We start from the raw sequence: 26,496 nt of genomic DNA, 5'->3' as shown, positions 1-26,496 counted from the left end.
GCCGCCGCCGCTACCACCACCACCGTCACCACCGCTGCGGCCGCCAGACACGGTAGTGTGTTTTTCGTCGGGGTTTTTTTTCACCCCCCCGCCGACGCCGCCGCCGCCACCGACGACACTACCGCGTACGTATATGTATATGTATAATAATAATGCGTGTACGTGGCGCGCGCGACCACCGCCGGCCCACTGCACCGCCCGCCCGCCACCACACGGCCACCGCGCCGTAAACCTCGCTCGCCCCGCGACCCCCGTCGACCGTTCTTCGCGTGCGGCCGGGGTTTTTATCCCGCAAAACGCGTGCGGCCGCCGCCACCGCACCGCGCGCGGCCGTGCGATTACCACCGTTGGACGGCGGTGGCGCGCGGGGGATTTTGATTGACCGTACCGCGCCCGCTCGTCGTCGCGGCGGCGGCGCGGTCGAGGGTAGGACGGCGGCGGCGGCGGGGGACCGGCGGTACCGTCGCCGCCGCCGCCGTAACGGCACACGCATCACTCCCACCACGGGCCGGGCGCGGCGGTTTGCGGCCAACCCGTCGACTAAAAAATGCCCCGCGACCCGACGAGCTTCGGCGCGGAAAGAAATCGCGCCGGCCGGGGGACGGGCCACCGGCGCGCGGTGACCGCCCAGTTGTGCCGGCGCCCGCGTGCGCGCGATCGGCGCTCGCGTGTGTGTGTGTGTGAGTGTGTGCGATTGACTCGGAGGTGACTTGTGCGCGAATAATAATAATAACTTCGTTTAAAACTTACTGTCGTCGTCGATATTATGACCCTGCCTTGCGGGGCAAGGGTTAACTCGTCACTTGAAATATTTTGGTATTATGACTTTTCTTCGACGGTGACTCGAGTTCTTAAAACGACGATATTATACTCGATTATCGTATATTCAGTGTTTTTTTTTCACGTTGACTACGATTTATGACTTTATAATACGTTATTGTATTAATATCTTCGAGGAAATCGACTCGAAAGCTCAAATACGTTCCTGCGATAGTGTAGTTTTACACTCGATTTACAGGTTCATCATCCCCTCCGTATCGTTCATACACCTAACATACAACATACAACATACAACCTAACATACACCTAACTTCAATTTCCATAATCTATTCATATTATTACGTGCGAATGTACCCCCCCTCAATTGATAAGCACTGCGTATAATATAATATGAGTGTGGTCGTTGAGCAGTCAATGTTATATTATGTATTTATTAAACTGCATGATAATATATAATATGGATAAATAATTATTCAATTTACATTATATTATAGTATTTGGGTATATCTATGGTTATTATTTTTTTAAAGTTATTTTCCGCATTGAAAGAAACTCGTTTACGACGAAAACAAAAAACAGTTTCTTAATAAAATTAAAAATTACAAAAACCCTATATATAGGCTAAATATTATGTATATTATACTTACAACAATACGATGTTTTTTATAGTAGTCATTTATTGCTCGCTACCGCCGTCTTTCACTTGATTTTCTCAAACTTTCAAGGTCGCCGCCACTATAACCACTCCACGACCTATATAATATATATATATATATTACACCCCTTTCAGTTCACTTAGCCACAAATTCGATGCGATTTCATACAAACGCTGTTTTATTGTAAAACCATAATGAATATACGTAAACCTACCACTAAGAACTTAATAGTGGATAGTTATAGATTTATAATTTTATACGAATATCAACACACGATCTCAATATAGTTATTTTTTAACGCGAAACCAGACAAAGTTATATATAATTACTTATAATAATATTATAATGAATACAAAAACTATTTTAATTTTCTATAAACATTATCAAAGAATGGACTTAGGTATTTAAAATTATATTAGAGAATATTAGCACAGTATTAATTGCTAGTATTTCGATTATTTTTTTAATATTCTGTATTATAACCGTACTATTTTCCTTAGAGGCGTTTAATAAATATTTATTACATACGTATATTAATATATCATTTTGATTTGATTGTAGATCAAACTTTGTAAATATTTTAAATCAATAAACAAAAATTTTAAAACTTCGTATTAATAATACATAGGCTATGTAACATAGCTTATACGGAGACAATCATTTATGTATAACGTCATATTATAATATTATAATAGTATTAATATTTGTATAAATTTACATGTATGTAACAGTTCAATTATTATATGAAAATAAATAATAATTATATAGCTATAGGTACTAGGTAGTTACCAGCTACATTTCTGTAATTTACATATATATTGTTGAATCATAGGAAAACAAAACTGATTTATTTTTATTTTTTTCACGTAAAATCTGTGAATAACAATAAGTGTATAAACTAAAAATTATAATTGTCACAGAAAATAAACAGAATAAAAGAAGTCATTCTGCAGCAGGCAGCACACAACACGCGGTTTATTGAAATATAAAATATTAGGTATACAACATACTTATTCAATAATAATATTATTTACTATTAGATACATGGTTTTTAAATTAAAAAAATTTTGTTCTAGGAAATTTGTAATCATAATTTCATTTTATATTTTTAGGTCTTGTCCACAATATACTCGATGTAGAAAAAAACAAGGTATACGCCGCACATTGGCTGCTCATAATTAATTGTATGCATCCACCTGAAACCGGATTGTCCTGTCAGTCGATCACATATATTTAAACATGCACATATGCATTTAAATAAACCGTTTGACGGTAGGTCGTATAGGTATCTATATATAATATATAATAGCTGTTAGCGTAGGTACCTATATTATACATAAAAACGCGTGTGACAACTTCCGGCCGACATTTGGTAGACCAACATATCGTTGTGTTTCAAGACAGTACTAACAATTTGTACGTCAATTCGCCCACAGACACTCTAATTATCTCATTAAATGAGCGTGGGTGTGTTAATCGAATACGTATAGCCCTCGTTGTGTATGGGCCTATTGCACAGCATGTGTAAAGTGTATGTGTAAGAGCGTATAATGTGTGTGTTGCTATAGAGCATTGTCCTTAATTCGATTAAAGACTGTACCTACCATCATGGCCACCTCGTTTAACAGGCTATTGGGACACCGGAATAATATCAGCGTGGAACCGTATAATAAATGAAATTGTTTAGTAAATTTTATAATGACTGTTAATTTATGTGGATAGGAAACTTAAATCCAATCCAAATATTATAAAACCTATAAAATAAATATGATGTAGGTGGTATAGATAAACTGTTCACATTATAATTAATTAATAGTATAAGATATACCAAATTTACTACAAAACGTAAAATGATAAAAATAATTTGAACCTAGTAAAAAGTAAAATATTCTTAAATTATAATATCTTTATATAGTAATATACTTCAACAATTTAAATTATTTACTGAACATTAACTAATTTATATACTATATATAGACTTTATAGCAATATGTTACAAAATAAATAGTATATTGGAGCATAAATACTCGTATAACTATTAATTATTATTATTTTATACACTATATATTGGTTAATTATGAAATTAATATTATAAAAATAGGTATAACCTAACCTAACCTACTTTATATATAGAGTGAAAATATTATAGTGACCTTATAAGCGTATTTAGAAATATTTTATCGAAATTTCTGGGCGTTTGGGTTAAGATAATTTGTTAAGAAGATAAGTTAAAATATTTAAAAATGTGTTTTGAGTTGATTAAAATTTACAGGTTTGGATATTGCCAGCGCCTAAACGTCCTAAACACTAGACAGTAGACACGTTAAAAATTTTTCAACCATGATAACCAAAGTGCTTTAGGAAATACTGCAGTTCAAATATCAATATTGTATTCAGGCCGATACAGGTATTTATTATTAACTAGACATCATCAAATTAAATAATGTATAATTTTTTGAAAAAAGGTAATAGGTATATGATCTATTATCTATTTCAAAAGCGATAATAATCGATATATGTATAAATTGTCAATTGGCATACATAAGTTATGTTGTATTGACGTGTTGAACTCGGGAATTTAGAAGACTTTATTAATTAATTTATAATTATAAATTAAAAAAAATTGGATACTTTATCTATGAAACTAAAATTTGGTATATTGGTAGTATACAGGATAAGAGATGTCCTCTAAGAACGGGTATTATGAAATTCAACCCCTAAAGAGGTTAAAAAGGGTAAAAGAGGTAAAACGTTATATTTTTTTGGTCGGATTTTTAAAATTGGCTAGGAATGGCACTTTCAAAAGTTGATATCGTATATAATATTATACCTATTTATACCGATATTTTATATCTATTACCACTATACAGTGGTATACTTTAAGTATATTTGCTGTGTATTTTAAATAAATTAAAAAAAAAACACAAGCAAAACACAAAATAACCGGAAACGACGGGTAATTCAGCAGCTAATATATAGATAGAAAATTTCTGACGGTCGTGTATATATAAATATTATATTAAATGTGTGCAGTCAGCAAGCAGTGAAAATTGAAATATAATAAAACGTTATGCGCGTAAATTACAACAATAATACGTTCGTGCAGTAAATAATAAATAACATATACTATTTAATAAAAACACTATAACACTATCGAATTTTACGATTTAAAATTAATAATTATAACGACCTGTGTAAATTACTCGACCATAACAGTAATATATATATATATATATATATGTGTGTATAGTATTTGTGTTGGCCACAGCCGGCTATGGCATCCGAAAATACACACTGCAGCATCCACGAGCTTTTGGGGTCCTGTCGAATGGCCGCACAATATTGTTAATTGCACTTCATAATGGTTTGTCCATTGTGAGCCTTATTCATCCCTTCCTGCAGACTACACACACACATACACACACACATATATATACGTACAGTATATACACATATATACACACTGCTACCCCTCTGACCTCGCCTGGCTACAATTACGCGATGTCCCTCTGTTTACCCCTCGACTCCCTCCGATTCCACATACACACACACACATTGCACAGTTTAGGTGCGTGCAAAGTCATTAATACAATAACGACGGCCGTTATACTGACCCCATCATAGTGTACACATATATACACGCCGTATAGGAACTCTACGAGGTTATATCATATGCGCTTATATATATATTATTATTATATTATTATTGTGTTCGCATGTTATATATGGTTTATATCATCATTACGCGTGTATTTACATACAGCGCCTGTTTACAGATGAAACCGAAAGCCATAAGGATCAAACGGTCATAGTATATATATTATATACGTATTTCAATTTTAATGCCGCTGCACTGCATATACTATAATATACGTTTACGACGTTATATATATATTATATCATATGTGTGTATAGTTATTAAATAATAGACAACATAAAATAATTGAAGTGCTCGTAACTATTATAATATAATAACAAATAAACAATTTTATTGTTTGCACGGCCGTACTACGCTATACGTGTAACATGGCATCGTGCGTATATATTATATACTAATAGAAAAATATTAATGTACATATATAGCCGTAACAGGTATAGTCATAATATATTCTAATACATAACGATATGCGTATTCTACAGGTTATATTGCAAACAGTATAATATAAGTATCTATATATATTTCTTTCACTTTTATAACGTTGAAAACGATTCTGTACTAAACTGTTTCAAAATTTTGAGTCATTATTTATTGTGTATACAAGTAGGGACATGATAAGTTATTATATTATTAATTACCGAACTTAATTAACGGAATATCACTCGAAAGAAAGGCACGGCTTAAATCTAAAAAGTATTCTGACCTGGTCGTGTATCGGCCATACAAACACTAAAATATAAAACTTTGTGATATATTTTTGTCTTGATTTTTTTTTCAATTTGTTCTCTTCGTTGTACTCAATTATGTACTTTCATTTGTGGTTGTCTTTTGCTATGTATTGTTGTATGGTAAAAAGTTTTTCAGCAGCAACTTTTACACTGCATATTATCTTACACAACAATATACTAGTCCGCCGGTAGAAAAAACATTTTCAAATATTTTAAATTCAACTTCACTATTAAACGATTAACTTCGCACTAAACGGTGTGACTGGTGTGATGTGTCATTATCTATTTTATTGCTCTAGATCGCATCGATGGTTATGAATACATATACTTTATGAAATATAAATTGAATATATTATTAGAACTGTGAAGAAATATGTCATTTGGGTTTTCATCTATTGTTAGCATATAAATATTTTATATTGTAAGTAATCAAAAAAAAAAAAAAACATTAAAAATTACTTAAAAACCCCTAAAATACTCTAAAAAAATGCTCATAAAATTTCTTATTCTAATTTAAAAACTTATTTGTAGCAAAACGAGCATCGCACAGAAAGCTTCAGAAAAAAATGCAAAGTGCATCAATCCTAGCCTTAATAATAACAATTCCATTTTAAGACGTAGTAGAACAAAATATTAGTAGTTTAGATGCGATGAATCGCGCACTCGTAAGAATGCGAATTACGATTATATTATATCTACTGGACACCATTACGTATCTCCTTGAAAAACTCTGTAAATAATATTATATTGTGTATACTACAGTGTATTGTAAGAAATATTGTATTGAAAACCATAATCAAATATTTCTTATATTGAATGTTTTGTGTCGTCCTTAGAATACGTACCTATATAATATACAAACGCTACCTATTCGTGTATATGCGCGCATGTAAACAGAAATATATATATATATATATATATATAATATTATGTTTATTGTCGCCGAAGTATAATTCTTATTCAATTTATTCCGTAAATAATTCAGACACCAAAATTGAAACTCGAGGACACACGAATAAAATATTATAATATATATTTATTTATTATGTGCACACCCACACGTACCTATATACATATTATATACGATGATTGTGAATGACAACGAAAATCACAATTTATAATGTTTACGATGACCATGGTGTGCATAATATGTGCTACGTACAAAACGGCAAACCCCCAACAAACGACCGATACTATAGTATTTATATGTATAGATGTTTCATATATATTGTGTTTGGCATAAAAAAAACCTCATGTTCAACAAACCGACTTGGGGTACCGCTGTGTCCTATTGGATTATCAACGGTGGGTATAAATAAAAAACTATATACATTTATTATAATACGCAACCTAACAACTTACTTACGGACGAGTTGATTTAGTAAATAAGTAATTTCGCTTTTTTTTCTCCTCCCCATTCTCATCACTATATAGCTTCGGCGTCCCACTCGATATGCGAACCAGTTACAATGTTCAGGGGTGTACGTACGTGTGTGCATTATACTATTGAACATCGTTTATTCATTCCACGTGACCGAATCTATATGGTGGTGTGTGCCCGCGGGCCGCTGTCCGCGCGACTCGTAAATTTTACCGACTGTATATAATAATATGTATACGCGGCGCTCGTCAACAACAAACGAAATATAATAAAAAAAAAAACATACGCAATTTTTTACGTAGGATATATTTTTATTGTCCCGCGCGGAAGACAAGAGAATAATATATAATAATATATGTATATGCTCTCGCGCGCGTGTGTGCATTAGAATTCGCGTCGTACCGATCGATGATCCAAAGACATCTGTGTGCTTTGATCGCACACGTTATATACGGCGGGAAGATTGGTTTCTGTGACGTGATAATAGTACGGAGCGTGATTAACGACCTGCGTAGTTGTATATACGTATTTAGGGTGCACATACGACTCGCAAGTATTGTGTTGTTGGCGACAATTCAAAAAACCATCTATGAGCAGTATACTGCAAAGAGGGAAAACGATACTAATACAATACGAGTAATATAAAGTTTCCTCAATACGTATACACATATATAATATATTGAGGAGTATATATCGCCACGACAAATCGATCGATATGGTCAATAAACCGTTTAATTTTCTTTATATGATGTATTATATATTATTAATTTATTTAATACGGTAATAAATCGTATATATAATTTAACAATGTGTATCCTTGATTAACACCCATATATACACACGATTTTATTGGGATTTATTAAATTAATTGTTCTATTTATCCATGTGGGCGGCGTATTTCAAATAGACGCCGTATAATAAGGGTTACGTATTATTATTATGAATACGTAGCGTGTAGGGGCCGAAATGGTTTTTATTTAAATCAGCAATTTTAAATAGAAAACGACGACAAACAGTGATGATCGCAATAAATCACACACATTATGAGCGTCTAATAAGCGTGTCATGTATCCTCCTATATATATTTATAATATATTGAAATAGAAATCTAAAATTAATACATTTATTACATTATATAGGTATTTATACTTGGTCACATAATTATTTAATGATTAATGGCGTGTATTTTATGTCTGATAAAGCTTTGATCTTTAGGCTCTCTGACATTTTTGTTTTTATGGGACGCTACACACGTATTATACGAGTATATAAAACCTTTCATTTTACGTCGTATAAGAGTGAAATAAAATTTGATTATTCTATACTTTCGACAAGTTGAGACGTCATGAATATTCGACGCTGAATGATTACCAATATATTATAAGGTCAATAATTCTATTTAATATTTTCAAAATTGAGAAAAACTATTAAAAATTGAACTATTTTCATCATTTCATTTCCGTGACGAACTTGTCATTCAAAATAAATATCATACGATTTACGAGCTAATGGAAGAACGCTGTGACGAGGTATAAAATGAAAATTAATAAAATATGTGATTTTTATTATTTATAGAATATTGATTACTTGTAAAGATGATAGACAGTAAAGTCGTTCATACAATATAGGTACTCCTAGTTTCTAGTATAGTCTATGGCTGTTAATGTTAATTCATTAATACTTAAATTCTGAGCTATCTATACTTATTTGTTGTTAGACTATAATACTTTACCCACATATTTCTTTTGATCACGGTTCTATAAATTAATCCAAGTCTTTTTGAATTTATATAACAATATTGAAACTTAAATTTTACCATATTAATTTTTTTAATTTTTACAAAATAGTACCTTAATACAACTTATTTTAAACGTCGGATTTATAATTTCTTTAGTTATTGATTGTTATACAAAACTTTAAAATAAGTATTTATAAAAAATAATGATAAATATAAAGAATATAAATATTCAAACTAAGGTACATTTAATAATATATATAATAGTATATCCTTTTAATACATATATTATAATCACTTAAAAGGAAACTTTGTATGCTTATTTTGGCAAAATGATGTATGATATGTTGTTGAAGTTAAATTTTGAGATTGTTTGGTTTTAAATTATCAAAAGTGTAAGTGTTCTTGACTGGTTGATGATTTTTATGCCTAAAGACAATAAATGGTGATAGATACAACGTACAAAAGTTTTTTAAAGCAATAGAAATATTTATATAAAAATAGCTTCTGGTATCTTTACTAAAACTATGTTGTTCAATAATAATATGTTCAATAGTTTTAGTGAATGTATTTCAATTTCTGTTTGAAAAACAATACAAATAATCTATTACATATATATGTCTTAATAATATTAGCAAATAAATATTTTATTTTATTTATACGTGTATTATAATATGTATTAATGTGTTATTTTCCAGAGCCCTTTGAGTGTTTAGACTCGAACTAACTGCTGATTTATTAGAATATTTTTTCAATTTATCACGCATATGATCTGAACCGAATTTCTAATGAAATCTCCAAAACCAAGAGTTTGATAATAAGGTCAGTCCCATAATAATTGTATGTATTGTAATTTTAAAATTGTTAAAACTATAAATGTAAATATTTCTATATATTATACATATTATATATGTAAGTTAAGAAAACTACCTTCCACCCGATCACGCTTCAGCTATAGACCCTAAAATACACCGCATGTCTGTTTATATACACGGTAGGTTAGATGTATATGTTAGGGCTATATGTATACGGTAGTCCGGGACATTTTTGTTCCGGCCTCTGTTTTGAATCGGTGTCAACCGAAAATCCTGTAACAAAACGTATTTTTTCTCGAAAATCCCACGAGATTAAAATATCAAAAACCCCAACATTGTGTTTCCGATCTGGCCGTATAGATATAATGATATTATTATCGATGACATATTCTATATTGTATACGTATCGTATACACACATTTATATGCATCATACACCTTGTGCGTGACTATACCGCGAGTATTATACCTATACTCACTCTGCAGCCCATACATATTATATTATATATACATAGGTATCAAACGCGGGACCCATTATTGTGCTCGAGTGGATACCGAGAAATTCGACATAATCGTCGGCCGTCTGTCGGTTGACATTTCCGTTGTGACACACAATAATAATATTATATAATGTATATAGTCGCGATCGGCCCGCTATGCCACAGCCGTCGCCGCGACCGTAAAACGATACGCCGCCGGGGCGGTTTTTGGCTCGCGAGATCTCCGCAGAGGCAGCTGCGAACGTATTGATAATAATAATAATAATAATAATAACAATAATATATCGATATCCACACACACACAAAACCTGCATTGTGCCCCCTCCCCCTTACAGTATTTATACATATTATATAATATATATTATGTTTACCCTCATGGGAACTGTCTTTCTCTCCATGTATATACGATGCGTGCTCGTGTGTATGTAGACCCGTCGACGCTGGTCGAAAATTATGCTCATCTCCCATCTCCGGACCCTAATTATACAAATATATTATAGATACTATACAGAGTGACAAATATTTAACTGCGGCTACAATATATTTTATTTTTTTTAAATCGGGATGTGTATTTTCGAAAAAAAAGTGTTAGTATTTACCGTAGTTTGAATCATTTATAATAATAGTTAAAACACTCACGTTTTAGAGAATTATTTATCAAAAAAGTGTGGACAATAACGGTCTTGTAATGATAATAAGCCTCAAGTATTGATAACTAGATTAGATTTGTATATGTACAACGGAACCTCAATAATTCGAATCGGTTAGGGGCGAAAAAAAAATTCGACTTCTCGAGTTATCGAGGCTCCACTGTATATAATATATTGTATAATATAGTCGTATATATTAAAACAAACGTAAAATTTATGAGTATATCTTTTTTTATTTCAATGTTCAAACTATATAATATAAAAACATTTTTATTTTTTACTTCCAAAAACACAGTTATCGATTTTATCGATTTGGAAAATCAGTGTAACTAGTCACTCTGTATGCATCATAAAATACGTACGTATATTATTATGTTATATGCGTAACACAGCGTTCGGCACACAGTGATATTTCATAAGTCGCCACTTGCCGCTACAGCCGCCGTATATACACCTCGCAAACATAAATCATCGCGAAGTGTGCCTCGTGCAGGCGGTAATAATATAATAGAGTCGCGATGCCGACGGACGGACGGACGGACGTCCCGACGCGATGACGGGGCTCTACGATTTCATTTCTTCTGTTTTCGGACGTCTGGGGAATACGACTCGCCGCTGTGTACACAATAATATGTACAATTTACGTATAATGAAAATAAGGGTATTATAATAATATCATATTATGTATTGTATATGCCTACCTATATAGCCTACACTATTCTTATATACCTATATAATGTTATTATTACTATTATATTATACTTTCTTCCATAGCACGCGTGGGCTCTTGTTATAATATATATATATATATGATATACATACCTAGTTAGACGGCCGGTGGCATTGTATACATCGGACTCGAATCTCGAAAAAGTGTGCATATGCCATATATATATTATATAAAATAAAATATATATTGTGCGCGCCAGCCCAGGTCTTTATTTAAGCGTATACGTATAATAATAATACTATATATATATATGTATAATATGTACATAATATTATACCCTTTGAAGAACACCGGCGCTTATTGTTTGCCCGTTAATAACGGGCGGGCCACCCTTGAAATCCATTAGGCTCGCCGGGGTTGTTTTCTTTTTTATTACGGCGCATGCAAAAACGCGTAAAAAATTCATACGTCTTGTTATACGTGAGCGTTACACGCGTTTCATTACACATATCTGCCTAGCACGGGGCAACGCGATGCATACATATAATATATACGCACAGCACATCATCATGACGTATATATAATGATATGATCTACAACTTAATATGTGATCATAATAATATAATATAATTTTATATTATAATTTACTTTTATTTTGCCGAACCAGCTCACCGAAATCGACCGGATCAAAATAATAACACGCGGGTTCAAATCGGCCGCACCTGCGTTGGATACATATAATAATGTAAGTATAATTTTGCGTCTTGATCTCGCTATGATGGGTCGGAGGAAAACGACTGGCGATGCAATAACTGACATTACTTAACGTCCTAACATGTATAACTCATATATAACATTTTCATTAATTATTATAATATGTGCAGTTTTTTTTTGGTAAAAGATGATTATAATTATTACTGTAATACATAGAGGCGTATAGCTCAGCGTAATGCTAGGGTGGCTTTTAGTTATAATACCATCTTCACGGTTATTGCAAATTAAAATTAATATTTTATAGATTAAGTGAAACTATACTTAGTATTAAATTTCTAAAAAAAAAAAAAACATACTCGAAAGAAAAAATAAAGCATTAAAATTATTGAAATCGATAATTTTTGTTTTTGAAATATTTCTGTGAACGCAACAAATTTATTGGTTATAAAAATGCAATAAAAAAATTATTGTTTAACTTTTATTTTTTAACTATTATTACTTTCAAAAAATATTTAAGCTAATATTACTTAATTTAATTTTTGATCAGATAATTTTCTATAGCATTTTTATTTTATTATGTATGTAGCTATGTATATGTAATTTTTTTTCACTGAAATATGCAGAAATATATTATTTTTAAATTAAATAATAGTAATAATATGTTTGGCAAAAAGCAGCAGGTGATCCATTATATATTATTATAAGCACTTAACATAATATGTTAGTGATAGTCGATATTAGAAAGGAACAAAGTATTGTTATATAATATTATAATTTAAAAAAAAGACAAAATAATAAAAGTATACAAATATAGTATGAGTAAAACTTATAATATTTAAGTTTGCTAATATTAATTATATAAATCAAGACTCTTGACGTAACTTTTAAAACACTTCAAATTATAAAAATGTTTTATGTTATTATAATTTAAATTTGACATAGTTTTAGACTGTAAATAAAATTACATATACATATTAAAATGAAGTTTTAAGGTATTGCAAATAAGATGTAAAACGGAAAAAATAGCGGTAAATAATTTACTGGATGCATTCATATAATTAATAATTTGTTTCGCCGAGCATGTCTTTCTTAATGTAACAATAATAGCTAAAATAAGCTTCTCTGGTCTGAAACGTATTAAATTTTTTGGTACTAAATTCGCAATGACATTGAAATATATAATATATTATAATATAAATTTGGAAGAATATACTGCATTACATATATAATATAACGGGGTGGTCACAATAACATTCAAACGCTTAATGTTATTCATTGTTTAAACAAAATTAAAAAAAAAGTAGGTACTAATTTTATTAATTTTACTTATTACAGTTTATAAAATAAATTTCTCATGTATGCATTTACTTATTTTCGTCTGAATTAAATATAATCAGTAGAACATATTTTATGTTTTCAAATCGTTGCAGAAGGGTTACTTTGTTTAAACATTTTTGATTGAAATTCAAGAGTTACAGTATAATCTGTATACACATAATTATGGCATTATAACTATAGTTCACCCTCAATTACAGGGTTCCTTGTATATTCGACACAGGAATTGACGGTTTCAATTAGTAGGCTGCGCATTCGATGGTTATCGCTTATCAGGCACGCCACTCGACGGCGGCGTACGTTTTATGAATAAGGATTGCGTGTCGGATAATAATAATAATAACGGTAGTAGTAATAATAAAATGTTATAGAACATTAAATGTTAGTATTTAAGCTGGTTCAGATACTTTTTTCATCATTTACATGTTCTGTCCCTCGTCAACTTCCTACGATCCACATCCACTACTACAAAGGCCCCCTATATTATAAACTACTCTATGTATATGAGTATATATTGAAAGTTTAATATGTACACGGGGCTAAATTGGACTCGTGCGCGAATGCGATGGTATCATTTGAATAATGGTATGCTCTCTTGGACCGCCACTGAATAGTGTACATAATATATATATATATATTCACTATGGGTGGTGCGGGTTTTTGTAAACAATGCGACAAGTAGGGACTGTGGAGTGGGGGCAGTAGGTTGATGATGACACGGAACTGGTGCACGCCGGACCGGAAGTAATGCGGCCATTGTCCAAAGTCCAGCGTGAGAGACAAGCGGGGTAAAAGGGGCAAACTTTGGCAAACAATGCATAGTCTCTCTTCATCCCCTACACCGTAACACGAGAGTCACCTGTCCTGCGACCCACACTGATTGACAACCAGACAGTAGTTATTATAATATGAACGTAGCCAATTTTAATGGCAACACGATATATTGCGTGAAGTATTAGGGAGGGGAATAATTTAACATTGGAAACTTCTCAGTCGCCATTTTGTGTAGGTAAGTTTTAGTGGTTTTTTAAACCTAATGATTCCCTAGGTTTGTGTATAAAAAAAGTTTAAAATTACAATATCACATCGTGTTATAGTATGACTTGAAATGTAATATTATTGAATAAATATAATCCAATGGGAGTTCCATTAAAAAAACTTAAACAAAAATATTTATAGGTATTTTCATACAAATGTTGTAGAGCCTTAGTTTTCCTAACTTGAATATATGTATTAGTTTTATCTGAACTAATCATGTATTTTTTACATTTGCCTTTTGATTTTTTTTTTTGCTTCGGATATTTTGACCTAGATTTTATTAAAAAATATATAGAGCTATAACATTTTACTATACTATGGTACTTTGTATTAGTTTACAAATCGGTTAATAAATCGATTAAGGTAAATAAAATAAATTTTAAAAATTATAACTAAAAAATCTTAGGTACCTAATTGATTTAATATCATATAATTACGATTAGGTATACATTTTGCTATATATTTGAATAATTATTAAAATTATTTTTGTAACTTCTCGTATCCAAAATAATTAGACATTATAGACATTAAATCAAATTAACTAATTCTTAGATATTTCTATAGGTTTTTTTATACAATTAAGAATTTTGTGAACCACACATGAAATTTAGTTGAGGTATTGAAGTTTTGTGCTAAGACAATGTTTGCTCATCACAATACGAGTAGATATATTTTGTAAATGGCGTAATGTCGTGTATTGCAAATAGTCGAAATAAATATATTACATATACATACATTATACACATGTATAAATGAACCACACAAGAATGATACCAGAATAATAATATTAATAAATAAATATGCTGTCACGTGTTATGAAAACTATAAAAATAGAAAATTAAAACAATGCAGGTAAGATTAAATCGAAGTTATGCGCGAAAGTATATTTCTGTGTATACTATTATATTTGTATGAAAAAATCGCGTTTGGGGAAAGATTTGGTTTTAATTTATTATTTTTTAAAAAATGTTTTTGATTTCCCGGCCGTGTACTTTGATGAGGTTTTACCGACAGATCCGCGCACGCAAACTTCCACGCGAATTCAGTGTAAAGAGCAGATATAGAGAGAGAGCGGTACGACGTCTCTGGGGACGAGTGTACATATATTATACAGAGAAGGGAAGAAAAAATTGTAAAAAAAATAAAATAAATAAGCATGTATATCGCGTTGCATTGGCAATATCGCCGAAATCTCTTGCACACAGCGTACATTAATAACAAGGGTTCCGCCGCCACTGATCCAACGTTTTAGATAGCGGGCGGAACAAAGCGGCTGTACGGCGAGGAGAGAGCATAAAAGACACGAAGATCAGCCGCCGTTCATTCGTTCGTATTCGTTCCTATACGCAGCGCACCGCCGGTCGGGAGGGTTATGGCGAGGGGAGAGGAGTCGTCGCCTTTTAACCATCGCAAAGTGTGTTGTGTGTGTGTGCCCGAGTTTTAGTGTATGTATAATACTGCTTCAGGGATCAACACATCAATGGCCACAAAATGCTTACGCAAAACGTTAATGGCACAGAGAATAGACGCACACAGACAGACATACTTTTTTTCTTCTTGCTCGTGATGTCATCCAACCGATGTTTCTTTCCACCACCGCCCGTTCCCCACACTCGCCTGGTTTTCTTCCCACACGCGCACATGCACTTATAACCCCGAAGAGAAAATAAGGGACGTTTATAATAGGTCTTAATGGGGGGGATTTAATCGACGTCGTCCGATCACCTCGACGTTGGTGTGTTTTTCCATTTGCCAACTTTTTTTTTTTTTATTATTTATCAAAAACCGTACGAGAAGGGTCACTGAAATGTGAAAAATCTAACGAAAGCGTATTTTTTTCCCATAAACATTATGTCGATTTTGTTCATGTTTGGCTAGGTGATGTAGGTAGGTACTCTTTTAAATTATACACATACAAAATACATCATATACTCATGCGGTTTAAAATAGTATCCTGTGATACATTTATTTTAATAATCAGTCATTTTTATGACAATAATGCAATGAAACATTTATATCTATATGTTAGGCTATATTTTTTTTTATATTATCATTGAATTTACCGTATCGTCTAATTTATTGAATATAATAAATAATTTAATATTTATTACCGACAAATCGATCGCCTTTATAATTTTTAAAAATATAAAAATATTATATTAGCATATATTATCATAATAATATGCTAGTCTTTAATCAACATCTACTTTATTTACATTAAAATCGAGTAATTTAAAGTTAAAGATATACATCATAATTTTTAATTTTTCGTTAGGTATAATATTACCTAGTCAATCGTTTCTGTCAGTTTAAAACCGGCCATAGATTTTCAATTCAAATGTGGTTAAACTTTTGGTAAACTTATACGCATGTACCTGTATGTCTCACAATTTCAATAGATCTATAGCTGTTTTTTTTTTTATTAGTATCGTTAATCGATGAGAAAACCACGATTTTTCCAACAAAGGAAACATCATACATACTGCAGAAAAAAGGTGCACTGCAATTGCAAAACTAAAAAGAAACTTGTGATCCTATACCACTGAGTCGTTGTCGCAGGCATGGCGGAGGACGCACAAAGAAAACCATGGGAAATGGAAGGAAAAATACTAAAAAACGATCAGTTTATCACGGACAATTGAACTGCCTGATGGAATTCCGGCGACGATATTGTTATTCGGCTGCGCTCGAGTATATGTGCGTATAAACGTGTGTGTGGGTGAGCGTTATATTCCGCGGCTTTTTGATGCTATCGGTATCCCCATTCCGTCAAATTGGAATCCTGGCAATTCCCAGTATAGTCCTACTTTTTTTTTTACCGTATCCGGTGGCAAATAAAAATCGGTTATTACCGCATAAAATAGCCCCCAATCTATTTCAGTCGTTCGAATCTGAAATCGAATGGTGCGCGAAAAAATAATGTAACGCATATAAACCATATATATATATATATAATACATTCCAATAAAACTTAAACGGAACGCAAAGACGTATATAGGTTAACCCATCCGAGGCGATATCACTCGAGACGTACCCACATCATATGTTTTTAATACCTATGTATGCGAATATAATGAACGATAGTGTATACGTATGAATAGTTGTTGTTGATAACTTGAAAAATAAAAACCATAAAACTCGGACGCACTCGTAGAGAATTTGAGCGATGCGAACCGAAATTAGCCCGTATTATACGGTCGCGCGGGGGACCGATTTTTCAAAAATCGTATTTTTCCGGTAAATTAAACACAGGGTGGGCGACGTGTGTGCGCAGTGTGAGGGCCGGAAGTTGGTGAGCCGGTGAAATATTACACGGTCAACCCTCTTAGTTTCACGCGATAAACTTCACATGCAACTGGAGTGTTATTCATTGCACGGTGTTATTTTCGGTGCCACCGGATAAAAAATATATGCTTGTAAATAATAATAAAAAAAAAAATAAAATAAAATTAGAAAACAAATTGAATGATTTACAGAAATTTAAGGTATACAATGCGCCTATAATACGATACAAGTCGGTGATAATATAATATCTCACGGGGTTAAGTATAATAATATTCGCCGTGATTGCGCATTACACGACCCTCGCGTTTTATGTTTTCGGTGCAACAACGATTCGATCATTAATTTTTATTACGATTATTCTATTACTATTATTATTGTTATCGTTATCATTTCAAAATTCCTGTCGGACGACCCTTTAGAATTTATTATAGTGGACGAGAGAATGCACTAATAGAAATAATACAATTGATATTATGTTATAAAATTATTTTCATCAATTAATTGAAAAATTAACCGAGCCCCAGCTACTTTCAATTGTCAATATTATGTTATATCGGTTGTGAAACTTTTGAAAAATTATGTTTATAGGGGTGGTTTTTGACACAAGTAAATTAACTCTGGCTTTTTGGTATTGGGATATTAAAGTATTTGTCGTTGATGGTTGTTCTTGTCGTTATAATAATATCTAATCTTCAAAAATTCAATCTTATTATTATACAGATAATGCGTGATAATAATAAAATCAATATTATTTTCTGATCAAAATTGTGTAAGAAATATTATGTATACATTTTTAAGTTGTAATAGTTTTTTTTAAGATAGGTTTATACGTCTCGTTACATGATTGACACGCGCTAAATCTAAGATCATTTTATTCTCGTATGCTCTTGCAGGCTAATGGTTCTCTATATAATCAGTTGGATTAGTGCTGTCAGCTTTAATGAGGTACAATGGTATATGTTCTATGCTCATTCCTTCTAAAGCGTAACGATTCGATATTTCATATATGCTAAGGGTAATTCAGTCCTTAACTTAGGAGACTATCTACGTATACCCCATCACTGATACGTTTAAAAAGTAAGATCATATATAATACGTACTATGATTACAATATAAAACTCACTTAGTATAGTTTTTAGTCGAAAACTCATTAATTATGGTTTGACATGTGTTGCAGTCGCGTTCTGCTGTCACATTTATACTGTTACACCTATGACAATAATGGGACTGCCTCGTACCTGCGCGTGTGGTGGCGTTAAATAATACAAATTTAATGTCACCTCAGTACACATTACACAGTACATTCGCCGGTCTGACCTATTTATTAATTCAATTACCAAAGTATATTTTCATATGTATATATTATAAAATAATTTTGACGGCTGTCAACATTACCTAAAAATGGTGTTTAATAATTATTAATATTTACATATAATTTATGTATATACATTTTTATTTTTTTTTGACAAAATGAATACATAATAGTATGCGTAATATTATTATTATTTATTACATATTTTATGTGTATAAAAATTGGCAACAATGTGCTCTTGACACTCCTCTCCCACATCATTCGATAGGTAAATTTATTTCTGAAAATTATATGTTCAACATGTATACATTTCGCATAACACAAAATATATCGTTTGTACACGAATTTAGTTCCTGACGAGACACGATGGTGAATCGCGGGAAAATACCTCTATACACTGGCTATAGACTAAAATAATATTATTACGTAGTAAATAACAACAGCACTATGAATTAAATACTTAATAATAGACAAAGGGGCACGGCAAACATGTTTACAATGGCACCAGTGGATGCGTAAATACGCGAACTTATTTATACGAGTATTTGTGATTGCGCAATAGATTACGTAGTTTTTACTTGTTTGCGTACAGAGCTTTCCGCGGCGAATAAAAGCTTACATTTTTCACCCGATGGGTTTTGACGTAGGTATGTTCTATTTTATTTTTTTTTTTGAAAAATAAAGAAAACGTCTTGGGGTTTTCGAGTTGATTCAACAACGAGTTTGTTTTCGTTTTTTCGTCGCGTTTACGTGTATTTGAATAGTGAAAGACTGCAGTGTTTTTTTTTTTCGTTTTATTCTTTCTTCGCCGCGACGTTCGTTCTTTTCGTCGATAAAAAAACTATACAGGTGCACCGCGTTCGGAAAACGTTTCGTTTTTTCTCCTCCCGCCCGCGAATCGTTAGCGCCCAGGAGCGTTGTTTCCGCGACTATACACCACGAGGTGCGCATTTAAACTTACCTACTATGTTATTATTGTTATTATATATACGAGACATCACTTATTTTCAAAACGTTCGGATTAGTCACGCTACGGTTATACTTTTAAACGCGTATTCTTATAGTATTACCTATTTTTTTTTTACGCCCTTACCGACCCGCGATATAGCTACTAACTAACTGTATACACTATATATATACGTAATAATGTACCGACATCTAAATAATATATATTATTTACGTGTACTGCTGTAACTCGCTCCACGTCTCAGGCCATATATTATTATGTTATCGTGTATAATATTATTGTGTGTATTTTATCGAACGCGGAAACCATACGGTTTTCGGTCGTATTTATTTTTTTTCTTCGAGTCGTGCGTCGCAACAAAAACTCAACCGAACGTTTTTTTTTCTCATGCTTCCCATCAATAAAACGGAGCACGATGATGTATAATATACACATTGTGTATAATGCATCCAACACACACACACAATACGTATATGCACATGCATTTCATGGTCAAGTCAAGTGCGACATTGACCACGTTTCAATGTCACGGCGAACATATTTTAGGCGTATTGTATCGTTATATTATATTGTGTGCGGATATGCAGCAGCGATAATGTGACAAAATACGAGTATAAGGCGGTGGTGGCGGACGCCGCCCGCAGCGCGAGGATAGGGTTGAATTGTGTTGGTGGGTTTAAATTTTTTTTCACTTTAGGATTTCTTCAGACGACAATCGTCAATACGCATTATGAGTTTATGGTATGTATACATAGCATCGGTAGCGTGGTATACATATACGATTTGCGTGTAGAGCGAAGTGCACGACGACAATAACAATACGACGACGACTGCAGCGCGTGTAATAAGATAATGTGCGTATAATAATAATATAGTAGCCGCGACCGGGAAGAAGGGCCCCGGGGACCGAGGATAGGATTTAACGTCGTGTATAAAAAAAAAAAAAAAAAAAAATTGGTATTTACTTTCCTTTATAACAGCTTGGGTTAACCCTTTTAGGATACGGTTTGTAAAGGGCAGTCGTATATATTATTATATACACATATAAGAAGCAGTAACGGTCGATATATGTATATATTGCGTTTATAGGTACCTTTGGCCCCGACGGGCGTGTAAAGTTCAAGCAGCGCGGGCGTTCGGTCGTTTTATATAGTAATAATAATAATAATAATAGTAATGTAGACCTTATCATCCGCTTCCGCGCGCACCCCCCCCCCCCCCCCCCCGTACGTAATATACTATATATAGTACAATATTAATATTGCGCCAGTGTCCACCCCCGAGGTCCGTATCTGTTTTATGTGTACCTACACATTATAATATTACGGTTTGGCGTGTATCTATATTATTATGATATTATACGTATAGTGCGCGTATAGTTATGTCCGAAGACGAGACCGTACCATATTATATAATAACATCGGTCTGGCTCGAATCTGCGTGACACATAACCTATAATGTACGTAAAAAGGCCATCTGGAAAACGTTATTATTATTTTTTCCACCGAAATCGCCGTACTATGTCCGACACACTGTAAAATAGGTAATATATTTTGTACTATAGATTGTGTGTATGTCCAGACGAGTCTTTATATCTGCGGCGACGCACCGAGACGGCGCCTAAAATTCATGCGGTATTATACGCGCGTGGCGCGTTCTCCGGGTTTCGAGTACAAAATTATAATATTAATATCATGTCCATAACAACGAATATCGTTTTGGCGACGTCCCGACCGAAAACATTATGTTATAACTTTGCCACTGCCGCCACCGTCGCCGCCGCCGACTCAAGTCTGCACTATAACACGCACATTATTATGTTATAATATTATGCAGACCGTGTTATTGGCGCGCCTAACTGCGGGACGTCATTTGGATCGAAAACAGATATTTTTTAATCTATACAAAATTTTATACGGTACGAGTCAAAAGATATTTTCAAACTTCATATTTTAAGTTAGGTATTTACATGATCTATATAATGTTTTTTCAATAAATATAATATTATAATTATAAATGTAGAATCAATAGATGTGTAGCTAATATAGGTATGTAATAATAATTTCATCGGCTATACCGTAACGTATCGATGGCTCACAACATAATATGCCTAAGTATTTAAATTCTATCAATTTGAACAAAAATAAATACGTTTATATTTCAACTAACAAATTTTATAAGTATTTTAGTTTCAAAAACAATATAACTTGACTTATAGATGTTAATATTACATCGTGTACGCTAATAAATAGCCATCGAAATTCGATATAATATAATGATAATGAATAAATACCATGCCGTACCTAGGTAAATTTTAACCAAAGTCTTAGGATCATTTTTTTTTCACCGATATTTAAACATTTTTATTCACCGGTAATATAGAAATCGAGCCAGATTTGAAAAAAAATAGTCTGTTATATTGTAATCCGTTTTCGAATTTGTTTGTTTAAGAATAAATGCTAACGAACTATCAATTTAGTAGATGACCTATAGCTATAGGTAACACAACTGTGAAATAAAAATTTAATTGCATGTTCTTTTTCCACAAAAATAATTAATAAATTCGAAGTACATTTTTTTATGATACTGTTAAGGTGTGCGTATATGAATAATGTTTATTTTGCTTTCGCATATTTTTAGTATAGTTACAGCTTCAAAAAGCCGCTTTGTTCTTCTACGCCAGCTCAACAAATCGCGTAACAAAGAAAAAGTTAATAATTTTTTCAAATAACAATAATCTTACTTTGTGAATCACCGGCATATGATGCTGTTTGTACGCAGTAATCGCCGTTAACGGTAACCTCGGAAATCCTGTAAGTTTATTATTATTATTTAATTAATATATTATGTTATAAATTATACCTATTCGATCGTAACGTACAGACAAGACGTTGACGAAAATATTATGCGCCACAGCAACGATAGCGTATACAGTAAATAGTGTTTACTCGTAAAATCATGTGCAATATTATAATACGACGTAGTGTCCTCGCGTATTACACAAACGAACGAATATTATGGCGATGATGATTTGACGGCGACTCGAAGTATTAGCAACGCGCTGCAGTTATACGTCGACAAAGTCGTCACCCGCGAGTTTGTACTGTCTGTGAACCTCCGCCTGCAACGGGCTGCGTTATCGTCAAAATATAATATTATTATTTATTATGGAACACTTGTGTCCGCAAATCGAACAGTTGGTTAGGTGCTTCACTTGCGGTTCGCAGACGTTGCCGCCGTACACGTTGTGCGTGCAGGCGCACGTGGGCTGCCCGACTTGCATCGAGTACATGTCGACGTGCGCTTGCGGTCGCCGTTTCCTCCAGATGTCCAACGCGACGTTCGACTGGACCATGTCCGCTTTGAAGTTTCGGTGCAAGTACAGGGCCAACGACGTCGACGGAGGCGGAAGTCCGGTCTCGTCCGCTCCGGGACGACCGGTCGACTGCGCGGACGGGTGGTACACGGTCCAGGAACTTCGCGATCACTACCTGACGGGTTGCTCGAGGAACTCGTTCGCGTGCCCGGTGCAGGGCTGTGGTCTCGTGGCCCGCATCGAGACCGTAACCGACCATTACGAAACGGCGCACGGCCCGTTCGAGTCGCTCAGCCCTACCTGCAGCCTGCTGGTGCCGAAATGCGTCGTGTTCAGATTATTGTATAATAAGTATAAGTGAGTTCGTGTCGCGACCGCGTCCCAACAATTTTATCATACCTATATAGTGATATCCAACCCGACCGATATCAAATATAATAAGACTTTAAAATCAAAAATCGTCACGCTCCTCGTGTATCCTTTTTCACGGTTAACTTTGTGTTTTTTCGCGTAGGCGATTGCCCAAAACTATATGGAGATATATAATACATCTGCCTACTGTTGATTGATTGAAAATTGCTGTGTTTTCCGAGTCGTCTAAATAATTTTACTCTACATAACATACAGGTAGGTACTTTTGTAAATATGGGTAGGTGGTACTATTATAAAATCCTTGACACAAATTTCTGAACATATACAGGACCAATTCAAATAAAAGTTATATCAATGGATTCCTCGAGACTTGAATGGTGTTGTAAGCTTACTGTTAAATCACTATGGATTTTTATAGGTTGCCTCATGTGTATGAATTTCGTTTTGTTTCATGAAAATCAAACATTTTTTCTTTTTATTCCTTATAAGTTATAAATTCTAAAATACTCTATCGATCTTGACAAAAGTTTTAGAAATCGTTTTTGAAAATAACAGAAAAGTTTAAATAATCCGAGATACACTGATGTGCCGATTTATTCGTGAATTGAGATGGGTTCATCTACTAATAAATAATAGAGATATATAGCATCATATTTTATGTTTGATCATTTTTTCTCTAGAGAAGTCAGGGTGTACAGCTAATATTATATAATAATATTATCACTATAGTTACGGTAAAATACGGTGTACCGTGTGCGGAGGAGTATATATTTTAGGCTATACCTACATATTATAATATATAATATATTAATTTATTGTTCTTGTATGGCCGTGATGGTATATAAACAGTAAACACACGTTCGGCCGTGTAAGTAGGATATACAATATTTTATAGGTGGGGTTAATATAATATATAATATTATGATATGCTGCGACGATAAAACTCCGCCATAAACGTAATATATTGTACCTATCCGTAAACCATATTATGTTAATGAACACTCGGCGCCGCCGCCGCACGAGTCCTATAAAATAAAGGTCATAATAATAATATGCAAACCGTATTATATATCTACATAATGTATCGAGAAGACGCACAGCGCGTAATATAATAAATTAAAGGTAGATGTGCGAAACGTCAACCTGGCGCTTCGGACGTCAATAATGTAATTCAATAATAGTATACGGATATAGTATAATATCGCTCGTAACACTGCACATTACACTGTGTAATACACCGATACGGTCAAACCGGTCACTATATAAAATCGTCTTTTACGACCGAGCGCGGCGGCGTCGGCGGTGTAATCAATATTATAATATTTTAAATACTTTGACGATAAAACGTAATATAATAATAATAATGATAACTAGGGACGGGATGGTTATTAGTAAAAAAACATTATTTTTTTCAGTTCAGCTGTTTAAGATAACATATAATATTATTATAGAGGAGTCATAACGTCATCATATTATAATAGTTTGTGTATTATACAACAACGCGTTTGTTTTAACATTTTTGCACTCAGGAAGGAAACACAAATCATTAAAAAGATTTTCAACGGTTATTTCATGTTCAGCGTGAAGCCGTATTGTCGCAAGCTCCGGGACATCAATTCGCTACTGTCAATACAAAACATCAATCCTTCGGACTCGCTCCAGTACACGTACAACACATTATGGCTGGATTCGAACCGGAAAACGATTGTGGTCACCGTAACACTGTTAGAGGCGTACAAATGGGATGAACGTTGTAGCTAATTCTTAAACGCGCACAGCACAATATATTTTAAACGATATGACGTACTGTATTTACATGTTATAACTGCAAATACCACGCAATAATCGTCATCATAATAATTAAGAATCAATGACTTTATTGCATTCGCTATTTTTATTTTTTTAATTGCCGTACGAGTAAATAAAAAACATGTTTCAAAGGAGACGATAATATGGTTTTAATTAAAAATGTTTTATTGTAATTTACTGATGTTTTTGTTTTTTATTTTCATAGATAATTTTTAAGTGTTGTAAATTGTAATAATATGTCGATAAATTTAACTGTATTATTATGATAAAAAGACAAAATAGTTGCATTTTTTCAGTTAAAAGTTTTAATGCATATTTGTATTAATTGACGAAACCCTCGATTTTGAAGAGCGTTAAGTGGCTAATTTGATGATAGACACAACGTAATTACAGAAATAAACGAGCCAGTCCATTCTTTTTATTAACAACTAAAGTATTTAAAATCTCTTGACAACCTCAAACGGTATAAAATAAGTAAGTAAAACTTTGAATACATAATAATAAACAGACGTTTGATTTTCAATATAATTGTTGTTTCAATAGTAGGTAATCTAATTTGAAATTTGTACTGCGACGAAGTTCGATCTCTACACTCATAATTAAATACACTGAATTATAAATTCAAATCTTGGTTATCTCGAATGAGTTGACATATTCTATGATACATAAAATCCAATTCAAACATCTTATTGATCGACCAGGTGGATTAAACTGTACACAATGATATTAGGCGAATAGTATTTAGCAATAAAATAATAATAATAAATCTATGCTTC

The 26,496-nt window shown here is 33.1% G+C and overlaps 1 protein-coding gene and 1 long non-coding RNA gene across 4 annotated transcripts; both read left to right on the top strand.

The window, feature by feature from the left end:
- The first annotated feature begins 112 nt into the window (after positions 1–112).
- On the top strand, positions 113–8,464 carry LOC114126751 (uncharacterized). The gene is made up of 5 exons (XR_007605400.1): positions 113–1,018; positions 2,357–2,433; positions 2,549–2,708; positions 3,709–3,843; positions 8,419–8,464. It is a non-coding gene; the product is annotated as an uncharacterized LOC114126751 (long non-coding RNA).
- A 14,430-nt stretch (positions 8,465–22,894) lies between these two features.
- Positions 22,895–25,897, top strand: LOC114126749 (uncharacterized). Of its 3 annotated transcripts, none has more exons than XM_050204937.1 (3): positions 22,895–23,036; positions 23,107–23,896; positions 25,492–25,897. In XM_050204937.1, the coding sequence occupies exons 2-3, from the start codon at positions 23,391–23,393 to the stop codon at positions 25,670–25,672; spliced, it is 687 nt and encodes a 228-aa protein (XP_050060894.1). In that variant the 5' UTR covers positions 22,895–23,036; positions 23,107–23,390; the 3' UTR covers positions 25,673–25,897. The 3 variants fall into 3 exon arrangements, with proteins under 3 accessions (XP_050060894.1, XP_050060893.1, XP_027846558.2); XM_050204936.1 differs by having other exon boundaries at positions 22,896–23,036; positions 25,441–25,897; XM_027990757.2 differs by lacking the exon at positions 22,895–23,036 and having other exon boundaries at positions 23,055–23,896; positions 25,441–25,897.
- Positions 25,898–26,496: the final 599 nt, after the last annotated feature.

The sequence above is a fragment of the Aphis gossypii genome, chromosome 3 (genome assembly GCF_020184175.1).
Source record: "Aphis gossypii isolate Hap1 chromosome 3, ASM2018417v2, whole genome shotgun sequence".
NCBI lineage: Eukaryota > Metazoa > Arthropoda > Insecta > Hemiptera > Aphididae > Aphis > Aphis gossypii.
The sequence above is the reverse complement of the archived record's forward strand: the minus strand, read 5'-3'. Positions and strand labels throughout refer to the sequence as shown.